The sequence below is a fragment of the Acipenser ruthenus genome, chromosome 40 (genome assembly GCF_902713425.1).
Source record: "Acipenser ruthenus chromosome 40, fAciRut3.2 maternal haplotype, whole genome shotgun sequence".
In the NCBI taxonomy this organism is placed as follows: Eukaryota; Metazoa; Chordata; class Actinopteri; order Acipenseriformes; family Acipenseridae; genus Acipenser; species Acipenser ruthenus.
The window spans coordinates 6,502,378-6,513,987 of record NC_081228.1 but is presented as its reverse complement, the minus strand read 5'-3'; the positions used below and the strand labels follow the sequence as shown (position 1 = coordinate 6,513,987).

General features: G+C 42.9%; 1 protein-coding gene across 1 annotated transcript; it reads right to left on the bottom strand.

Annotated features, from left to right (window-relative positions):
• Positions 1 to 750: 750 nt before the first annotated feature.
• On the bottom strand, positions 751 to 6,482 carry LOC117397436 (transmembrane protein 45B). The gene is made up of 6 exons (XM_059010306.1): positions 6,307 to 6,482; positions 3,419 to 3,625; positions 2,902 to 3,114; positions 2,513 to 2,697; positions 1,725 to 1,870; positions 751 to 1,444 (listed from the first exon to the last, which is right to left on the bottom strand). The coding sequence occupies exons 2-6, from the start codon at positions 3,606 to 3,608 to the stop codon at positions 1,330 to 1,332; spliced, it is 849 nt and encodes a 282-aa protein (XP_058866289.1). The 5' UTR covers positions 3,609 to 3,625; positions 6,307 to 6,482; the 3' UTR covers positions 751 to 1,329.
• Positions 6,483 to 11,610: the final 5,128 nt, after the last annotated feature.

Sequence of the window (11,610 nt, the reverse complement as noted above, 5' to 3'; positions counted from 1 at the left end):
CACGTTCTTTTGTAAAAGTGTAGGTGCGATTTGCAGCAGATCTTTTATCTCAGTTTTGAAGATCTGGTAATTGAGGACAACAGTTTGTTACCTGGAGACCACAAGCTAATTCTAGCTCTGGGGTTGCTGGGCTGTGTGGTAGACTTTGGCCCAGTTCCCCAGGTAGGTACAAGGCTGTATCGTGAAAAAAGAGTGAAAAACCAGATGGACTGGTTAGAAGAGGTCCCACAAGGCGGGATGCCTTGACGACAAACTGCATGAACACACACTGTCTCCAGGGGAGAGTGGAAAAGAACGCTTACTGACTGAGCTGAGGGGTTCCGCATTGAGGAGCAAGGTCCACCCGAGGCATTAACACGCTGTAGTGACTGAGGATTCAACCCCAGGGCTGAGGTTGCAGAGACCACTACCCTCCAAGTTCTGTGCTAAAAGATGATGTAATTTAATAAAAAAAACATCTCTTTGTGTACTTGCATGTAAAGTGCCAAGGATGGTCCTAGCTTAAAGACAGGACCAGCAGTCTATTTAGATCAGTGTATGTAAGTAACATACGCAATACCTGTAAAGAATATAAAAAAAGACATTTTAAAAGTGACCCTTGCCTCTTTGCTTCTGGGCGGTGCTCATGTGCATCAATCATTCAGCTCATACTTACTGTAGGGTTGGGTTTGTGCAATGGCTCCTGCTTGAAAGAATGGCTTTGGGTTCAGATACACACAATACAAAGGCACTGCTTTCTGTATTAATAGATTACATTTTATTGAATGTTTATAGAGAGTGTAAAATTGGGTTGCCCATGACGTGATGTGTTTTACGGTGCAATATGGACGCCTCTCTCCACTAGGAACTGGGCTGAGAACCAGTTTTCTGATCAATAAATACTTTGCTTCATCTGTCTGTTAACTGTTAAGTCACCGTCAGACTTAACAGATGATTAAATGTCTGTATGCTGGTTAGGAACACGCGCAGAGCTGGGACAAGTCTAGAACTCGCTTTATCCCAGCATTCAAACACTCAATCTAACACAAAGCTAATATACAGTAAATTAATAATGACTTCATCTTGTCGGAGTGTCTGGAAGCATCAATTATTATATCAAAAGATACAAAAAAACAAAACAGTACAATAAAGACGTATAAAATAGTGATTCAAGAAGCACACCTTTTTAAAAATGTTTAGTATTCTGTACTAGCCGGGTCATCAGGTGGAGTGTTCAAGTAGCCTGCGCTCTCCCTCCCCACTCTCCTATTCACCTCTGTGAATATGTCGCTTTAAATGGTATCCATGGATGTCTCTATAGCTGGTGACTGCTGAGAGGTCAGCCTGCATCTACTCCTCGTCCGATTCCTGCAGCAGGGCCTTCTGGGATGTGTTTTTGGACGGTTTCATGAGGCGTCCGAGCTCCAGGTCTGCTCCGGTCCTGTCAGCGCAGCGACGCACACAGCTAGAGGCAAAGGAAAACAGCAGTAGTTCAGACTCGGCAGAGACTAGTGGAAACACTAGACTGGATATCAAACAGATGTTAAATCGGGCTCAAAGCTTTGAGAAGAGGGCAACAATCAAATCAGTCTTTAAATCTAAACTTAAAACATATATTTTTAAAATTTTTATTAGCGAGCAGTTTAGAGCTCTGTTATCTTTTTTGCAAGGAGGATTGCTATATAAATTACATTTCTGTGGTATGGTTATTTTCCCTGCTGGGTGCAAGCCGCGTTTCCACTCACCACCACACGAGGGCGTAGTTGAGTGCCATGATGAGCAGGGCTGTGGCGTAGTGCCAGCAGAAGCACATGGTGATGAACATGATGTTGTCATGGTTGCTCTCATCCCACGCTGTGCCTCCTCCGGGAGGAAACAGCACAAACCCGATCTGAGGGAAACAACACAGCAGCAGCCGTCAGCAAGCGGAGCTCTCACTGTCTCAGGGTTTTATTACAGGGTTTATATATCTGAGAAAGAAGAATTACGCTGCAAAATGGACTCGGCTAAACAGATTAACCCTAATCTTGGACTAGCTAATGTTAACGTAGGTAAGTTAGTCACGGTTAATCAGGGTCAGTGAAACACCCTTGAACTGCCTTTCAGAAACAAAAAGAAGCAAAGTCACCTGAAGACACACCTCAATAAATCTGACGTCTTCATCTTGCAGAACATTCTTGCATTTTAAACTATATAGCATCACACCTTTCCAGACAGGTACTGTATATTACTCCATTTGTAAATACTGAAAGAAACGCAATAAATGCAGTGACAAACATTTCGACTAGAAGTCTTTCTCGATGCCTGGTCTGGTTCTCGTTCTCAGTCTATCGCTGAACGATGACGTTGTCTCCCCCTCCAGGCAGTGTTTTGTGGTTGTGGAAGGTATGCACAAGTAGCAGCAGCACAGAGACAGCTCTTCATACCTGCCAGAACCCTGAACGATGACGTTGTCTCCCCCTCCAGGGAGTGTTTTGTGGTTGTGGAAGGTATGCACAAGCAGCAGCAGCAGCACAGAGACAGCTCTTCATACCTGCCAGAACCACGTTCCTTGCAGGATGGCCAGGCTGCTCCTGAAGAGCTCCAGGACGATGTGGTCTCTCTGGAACACTTCCAGCAGGATGCTGAAGGCGCCCCCGAACACAGCGATCAGCAGCAGGGAGTGGATGTGCACGTCCAGCGGGGCTCGGTTGTGCACGTGGAAATAGAACAGGAAACCTGTCGAGAGTGAGAGGAGGACACGGGGGCCTTTTATGTACAGTCATTGAGTAAACATCATCATAGATCATACGTTAATGTACATGTACTCTACATAGGTCCTAGGCTGCAGCAGTAGAGATTTTATTAAGACTCTTTGCATCTTTAACGTCAGTGGTATGGCCAGTTCCATTGGTAGTGTTGTTCCCTCTGCAGTCTGCTCACCCTCTATGAACACAGCCACGGACAGCATGAGTCTGTCCAGCCCCAGCGGGACTCCCAGCGGGGAGGTGGTGAGTATGTCCACCACCCCTGAGATGCCGTAGAAGAGGTACATGGTGCTGTGCTGCCAGTTCATCAGCTTGAACCAGGAGTGACCCTCGCCCTGGGTCAGATGCAGGTGCGGTCCGTCCGGCACAAACTGCTCGGCCAGGATCCCTGCGGGCAAGCCAGGGGTTAAAGAAGAGAGTCTGCTTTCAAACCGCTGAAGACAGAGACGTTTTTACAAAGTTTCTTTCGCAATCTGCTTTGAACTCGCTGGTTTGGGAAATGTGAAAACCCAAAAGAGGACATCTCTAACAGCGCTGGATTCTTCCCCCTCGCAAATCATATCTTAATACATATTTACTGTCCGTTACATAAGTCCAAGGTTGCTTCAGCAGCAGTGGAGATTTTATTAAAGCTGTTTGCATCTTTAATGTCACTGGTACGGACTGCTCCATTGATTCTGTCTTTGACTCACCCACGATGGAGAAGACCACCTTGACCACCCCCTCAATGAGGTCCAGCCTCTGGGAGACGGGGTTCAGCTGGACGTGCCCCCCTGACCGGTTCTTCCTCCAGAAGTAGAGCAGGGGGTACTTGACGGACCACCAGAGTCCAAAGAGCAGGAAGAAGCTGCCGGGCAGAGCGTGCCCCTTGAAGTTCGCCATTCCCTCTACCAGCGGTCCTGCCGGAGGAAGGGGGAAAGAAGCACTGATGAGGACACAGCCTGTCTTGCAGCGTCTTTCTCTTACCCCACACTTGATATCTTTCAGGAACTCCAGCAAGGAGACCAGGGATACACAAAATAACAAAAGAAAGAGCATGCAACTATTCACGGGATTCGTTAGAAACAGACATGTTTGTAAAGCTGACCTCAGACGGTGACTACATAACAGATAACTCAATATCTCATCCAGATCAATTTCTACCAGCAATGTTTGCAAAGCACAACTATGACTGTAATAAAAGTGTTGTACGTAAATACACCTCTGTAAAACTGTTTTATGACTAAACAAATGTGATACATACTGATTCTTGGTCTACCAGACTAAGGAGTTTCCTTACCTTCACTTTTATGATTTTGTCTTAAAATAATGGACATGCTCCTTTTTGGAGGGTGTGTATGGTTGCTAGGTGGCACAGTGGGTTAGCCCCGCTACGCTGTTCCACAGGGGATACTGTGTTTTTTGTAAACAGTGTCTCTTGTTGTTTTGTCCCCCAAAGGTATGTGTAATGCACAGCGCAGAAACATGTGCAACTGCTTCCCTGTCAAATCCCAGAGGCTGCAGCCTCTGGGATTCAACACTATCAGATAACAAGAAGCCAACTGAGGGAAACACTGATCTGATTAGAGGGGACAGGTAGTGTCTGGAGGGAGAGGTGGAAGGAAAGAAGGAGAAAATGAAGGGGAAATATAGAGAGATGAGGAGAGGGGGCAGTGGCGGTGATAGAGAGATGAGGAGAAAGGGAGAGGGGGCAGTGTCAGTGATAGAGATGAGGAGAAAGGGAGAGGGGCATGTCAGTGATAGAGATGAGGAGAAAGGGAGAGGGGGCAGTGTCAGTGATAGAGAGATGAGGAGAAAGGGAGGGGCAGTGTCAGTGATAGAGAGATGAGGAGAAAGGGAGAGGGGCATGTCAGTGATAGAGAGATGAGGAGAAAGGGAGAGGGGGCAGTGTCAGTGATAGAGAGATGAGGAGAAAGGGAGAGGGGGCAGTGTCAGTGATAGAGATGAGTAGAAAGGGAGAGGGGCATGTCAGTGATAGAGATGAGTAGAAAGGGAGAGGGGGCAGTGTCAGTGATAGAGATGAGGAGAAAGGGCTGATGACTTGCTTTTGACTGAAGCTTTATTTCAGGAGTTATTTGAAGACATTTCTATCAAAGATTATTTGTATGAATAAACCACAGTTTAACTCATGAAACTGCCTCAGACTGTTACTGGCTGCTTTGGGTGATCCTACGCTCCAAACCTTTCTGTGTTTGATTAGCATGGAAAGAATGTACTTATTAAACATAAGCTGCTAAATACAAAAGCCACACTCAGAGTTCCCATGAGTCCTGGAAACTCCAGAGACTAACCAAACCGGTTACACAGCTTCTTACACAGAGCGGGTTTAAATGTGTCATTTGCAAGGGCGAATTGCAGCTTGTGCAATGTGCTGTTAGTGCAGAGCAAGGTGACACAGCTGCTCTGGAGAGGACTGCGGTACCTGCATCGCTCTACTGTTATGTCATCTCGATTATCTTTCAATGCTGGGTGCTGTTATCAGCTTGACTTCTTTTAGATATGGATAAAACAGATTGCAAAGTGCACCTTGAACTGTGAGGGGTTGCAACATACATACAGTATCAGCTATGCAACCTTTATTACAGTCATAAACTCCATTTGACAGCTCCATGGGCAATCAGAATTTGTTAGGGTTGTCCTGGCTCAATGCTTGTTTCTTTTGAATTCTTTCCATTTGTCTGGTACTAAACGCTTCAGGAACATCCACATTGACTGGATAGCACATCTGCAATCTGATAGTGACTTCAAGGTCAAGGTTAAGCTGGTGGTTTGGGGTAAGATTGTGATAAGGTTAGGACAAGATGGGACTGCCTCTTCTGTAAAGACATTGGCTGATGCATAGATGTTGATGTCCAATGAAATTAAATGCAAAGCAATTTTTTCTCAAAAAAAAAACAAAAACCTTTTATAATTATCATATGCACTAGTTTTATACTGGATTGCAAGGGAAACCCAGCTTTATCAAATGAAGAAAGGGTTAACTACTATCAGGGTGTGTGGGTACAGAAGTCAGGATGTTTGCACAGCCTGACAGAGTTTCCAAACTGAGTGACAGCCTCTTGTTTCTTCCGTGATTCTGTAGGTTGATTACCACAGCATACCCTGTTCCATGTATTCAAAGTGATCTACAAACAACCCTGCCTATCATTAAACTATTCTTCCTCTGAATTCCTTTAAAATATATTTCTTTATTTTTTGTGTGTGTATTATTATGGTTATACACTAGTGAAGAATTTATAACACGTCAAGTAGTGTTATTAATTATTAAAAGAAATATATACGTTTCATAAGTGTACTGCATAAAGTTATGACTGAGATGAACGGATGAACGGATCCGCACTAAAACCAAAAATAAATAAACCGCCTGTCCCCTCTATCGTATTCACATTATTCAAAATAGGTTGCTCTCCTTCCGCGACCCGATAGCTGTTACAAAAATAACTTTTACAAAAGAGAGTATTTCAGGAATCTGTGGTCGGTATCAGTTGACACTATTTCTCGATCAGTAGATGAATCTTGGCGATAAGGCAGATTTTTTTCTGTCAGTGTTAACTAAACTTTTGAAAAGTAGTATTCTTACCTTATTTCGTATAACCGTGTCCCGCTTGTGCCGGGTTTGTCCCGCCGCGGTGGTGTTACCTTCGGAGAGGAGGGGTAAGGTGCAGGCAGAACGCGCACCTGTCTCACAGCCAAAGCCTTGGTTACCTGTCGGGTGACTGCATGACCCGCCCCAGTCTGTCAATGAGTTTGCACCCAGCAGCTCTGCCAGGCAGAGGGGGAACACGTCACTCGGGGTTTGCCTTGTGGATATCTCCTAACAAATACATTACGCAACGCACTGTTATTCCTACCGGGAGCCACATATGAAACATTTGAATTAACAAGCGTATTATTTCATATTTAATACCTCTTAATTGGTGAAAGGAGGTATAACCGCAGTGTTCCAAAATGAAACAAGTTTTTTTTGATGTACACAAAGAGTTTAATTTACATTTCCATTCACTTTCACGTGCGTTTTCGTAGACGATATTGTTCATATTATATTGGTATCAATGATACCTGTTAATGAAAGAACAATGCTGAATTCTCTACAGAAACACTGGATTTCAGGTGTCTTTCTGTGTTTATGTTGTTCAGGTATATAAATGATTCTTTAACCGGGTCAAGAAACAGTTTCACGGGGTGTCTCTGTCTCGGGAACCCTGCGTAGCTCCAGTGTAAAGCGCTGGCATGTTACACGATGTCAGGTATTGCGCTTGTAGATTTCGTGCGTATTAGACCCTGACAGCGACTATTAGCATCTCTCACAGATCGCATTCCAATTGAAATAGCAAACCGCACTTGACAACGTAACCGACACCGTTCATCAGGGAAATGTTTGATTCCCATATCCTGGTGATACCAGCTTGAGGGCATATTTACATGAACTTTGTACCTACAGCAGCCATTAACCGTCAGGCCTGTTCCTCACTGTCAGATAATATATATACTGTAAATAAAAACAAACCCTTATTTAATAATTAACTTTCTCTCACGTGGTTTATTGACTACACTATATTAGCTGTATGCAAACACTGGTTATATACACATGGATGAAGGCTATATTTACATCCTGAGCAATTCTTAAAAAAGGCAAATACCACAGTAGTGACGTCAAAAAGTGATAATTCCTCTAGAGGAAAATATACATGAACTTTGACCCATTTCGACTCCTCCAGACCATCTCATTCAATTCAAACACAAACTGTCTCGTTTTCAATAACTCGACAACAGCCACGGTACAGAAATGTTCATTAATGATCAACAAAATGAGAATATGTTAAATAAATAAATAAATAAATAAATAAATAAATAAATAAATAATAAAGCTGGTACATTCGTATCTCAGAGAAACGGATAACGACACAGAGCGTCTGTACTGCACTGAAACACGACGTTTAAAAACACCCAACTGCACGGCTGAACCTCGTCTTCTTTAATATTAGCATCACAAGGGTATCCGTGTATTACAAAAAGTAACAGATGGGCCTCTTCACTGAGTTACAGGAAAACAATAACATCTCGGGTCTCTGTGACAGCTTATAAACTACTCTATTATTTTAGCCCCGTTTCTGTGGACATTTTTTTTTTATATACAGTATTTACACGTTTTTTTATATACAGTAGTTGCAAAACAAAACAGGGGACTTTACGAAGTTCTTTCCGAAGCATAGCAGCGTAACCAAACACAAACAAAACAACTATTGCCACTGATCAGAATGACCTTTGATTAAGTCATGCATTTACTGCTATGTTACCAGAAATCTTTATTTAGCTAAACTACAGACACGTCATTTCTTACCACAACACATTAGCACTGCATTTTGCATTTAGCACACTTTCTTGTACCATACTGATCTGGAATTCTCCATGCTGGGCTGTGCTGTATGATTGCAGGATTCTTCCACTGCGCTTCGCTTCGCTTTACTGTGCTTTAATCATACTGTACCCAGAGGACATCATCACCCTGCTAACGCCAGAACTAACGCCACAGTTGTACAATATTTGAATGATCTTCTTAGGAAGTCTGTGGGTCTTTGCAACTTAAAGGGAGGTTTAGCGTGTGTATAGCGCAGAACTTCCCTCAGATCCTCTGCTTACTAAATCCCCTGTTATCCCAGAGTAGAGATTCACAACATGAAATGCATGGTTGGCAAACATTTCTAAGGAGCAGGTGCTGACAGTCTGCGGTGCCCACCACCATGCCCTCCATTTCCTAGCCAACATCACCCTCAAACTATTTTCTGGCATCCCCGAATATATAAGGGTTGCTACACAGAATTGGAATTGCTCACCCAAGCCTAGTGCTGTGTGTAATGCGTGGATTGCGCCACTAGAGGGTGCCAATGCATCACTGCGTTGTGTTCCTGAAGAGACAGCCACACATGACTCGGAACATGCATTTCAGGGATTTTTATGGGTTCTGTGTAATTGGTGTGTCAGGGAAATGCATGTCTGGACATCAGTTCAACACAGATGGACCAGCAAGAGTTTCCAATATAATGTATGCATGCAATGTGTCTGTATTTACCACCTTCACATCAGTCCCAAGGCTTTTTACTTCAGTATCTATCATCTGGTATAGATGCAGATTTGAGAAGAAGTAGTGGAGAGGATTACATCAGAGTTTTGATGCAGGGTTCTGATACAGAGTTCTGATACAGAGTTCTGATACAGAGTTCTAATACAGAGTTCTGATGCAGAGTTCTGATACAGAGTTCTAATACAGAGTTCTAATACAGAGTTCTGATGCAGAGTTCTGATACAGAGTTCTAATACAGAGTTCTAATACAGAGTTCTGATACAGAGTTCTGATACAGAGTCCTGATGCAGAGTTCTGATACAGAGTTCTGATGCAGAGTTCTGATACAGAGTTCTGATACAGAGTTCTAATACAGAGTTCTGATACAGAGTTCTGATACAGAGTTCTAATACAGAGTTCTGATACAGAGTCCTGATGCAGAGTTCTGATACAGAGTTCTGATACAGAGTTCTGATGCAGAGTTCTGATACAGAGTTCTAATACAGAGTTCTGATGCAGAGTTCTGATACAGAGTTCTGATACAGAACTTCACACACAATTGGAAACGCGTGGCTGATGGTGTCTTTCCAATCCCACGAGCTGAACATTAAAGCACTTTGACATCCCCTCTCCTCCAGTGCTTCAGCTCCCATCACACTTTCATTTGTTCCTCACCTCTTTGACCCTTCGTCAGAGAGAAGGGCTGCAATAAACTGTGCCTCAGATTTTATAGAGTGGCTTATAACCTGTCACTCACACATGCAGGGAGGGCTGTAGAAGAGCTTGATCCTGCCACCCCAAGCAAGTGATTAGAGGCCAGGGTCAGCTTACCAGCTCAGAAATGGTGTTAGCGGGTCTTTACACTGACTCTTATTCAATTACTTCCTGCCTCCTTCCCCTTTCCCCTATAAGACTCTGCTTATCTCCCTTTCCTTCTCTCTCTCTCTCTCTCTCTCTCTCTCTCTCTCTTCTCTCTCTCTCTCCCTCTCTCTCTCTCTCTCTCATCTCTCTCTCTCTCTCTTTCCTCTCTCTCTCTCTCTCTCTCTCTTTCCTCTCTCTCTCTCTCTCTCCCTCTCTCTCTCTCTCTCTCTCTCTCTCTCTCTCTCTCTCTGTATTCAAGTCTCTTTTCCATTCCTCCTGCCTCTCTCCCTGTCCCTCTCCATTCACTGCATTACAGACTTTTTGATTTGCAAAGTTATATATTTGCATAGCAAGTATTTTATATACAGTAAATATTATCTTGGAAGAAAGATAACTGCACTGACTTAGGCTGTTTATAAGCGAACCAACAAAGAATCACTACTCAGATCTTGAAGAAATTTCCTCTGAAACAAATCACATGATGTGTGGAATAAACTTCCTGAACACATTCTCTGTAATACCTGCCTGCCTGGCTCTGTTCAACACCTCCAGACATTACTCTCTGTTTAAAACGCACCTGAAATGTAATTAGCCACACAACAGTATTTGGAATAATTCACATTCATTAAATTCACATTTGGTAAATAGATGCCAGATGGTAAAAATTAATCACAATTTAGCTCCGTACACTCAGTACACAGAAAACGTGAAAAGACTTTTTTTTTAATGCCAGTTCAAACAACAATAATTAATAAAAGTTACACTGGGAAATAAAATTGATTACAGCAGCACAGTGGAGTCAGAGCATCGCTGTGCAGGACTCATTTGTTTGGGCTGCAGCTGATAGCTCACAGGAAAGTTGGCACAGCGTTTTGTTAATAAATAATATCCTCCATTGAAAGCTTCTTCCCATCTCTGACAGCTATGCGGTTCCTTTTTAAAACATTTCAATGCAGTATACTTTGATCTTTGAGCTGATTCAGTCTAAAAAACCATAGTAGCCCAATACAACTAATTGCAGGTTTTCAAACTGAAAAACAATCTTTTCTTTTAAATTCAGAAATGGAAAAAAAAACACCAAAACCCATTCCATCCCCTCGCCACTCTCTCTATAAAGAGAAATCTCTTACTGTATCCTCTGTCCTAAATATATCTCTACGTCATTTCCAGCTGTGTCCTCAGGTCCCAATAGCATAGGAAAAGAAGGAAGTCTGTACAGGTATAGAGAGGCGAACATTCACAATACAGTACAGAAGAGAAGACACACGCCACAGAATGCACGTTACATTGTTATTTTTTATTTTAAATGAGCTGCAGTTTTTGCTATGCACTCCTGAATACTGTACAAAGGAAAGAAACAAAAGGGATATGGTTGAGATCTGAGACACACACACACCTGCTGTGTAAGAATACCAGCAGAGCAGAGTGAGACAGTGTGCGCGTGCCTTCTATTTGTAGACTTTGCAGGAATAATAAATGGCTTTCGTTTTCAAAGAAAGAAAGAAAGAAAGAAAGAAAGAAACAAAGAACTCCCCCCTTCCAAAGTCTCCAGATGGCGTGTTTCTTAAGTCACTGACTTCCCGTTGGCATGAAGATGGATGTTCCCAGCATGCCAAGACGCACTGCTGCAGGAGAATGGTGATTTATTGCCCAGACACACGGATAAGAAATGGATCATCATCACTGACACAAGAATACAAGATGGATCATCATCACCTTTTCAAAAGAATTCTCAATTATCACCCGCTGTCAAAAATGTCGCTCTTAAAGAAGTGATAAAACTCGTTGCCCTTTCCTGTTAGCGTGAGCAACCTTATCCCTGCTACTCAACATCATTGTGTCTTCCTGATATATATATCGGGTTATTTGTTTTATTATTTAATATACTTTTAATTCACATTATACAGATTTAAAAAGAAAATGTGACATGGTCTGACTGCAGCTAGAACACTGGACTATAAA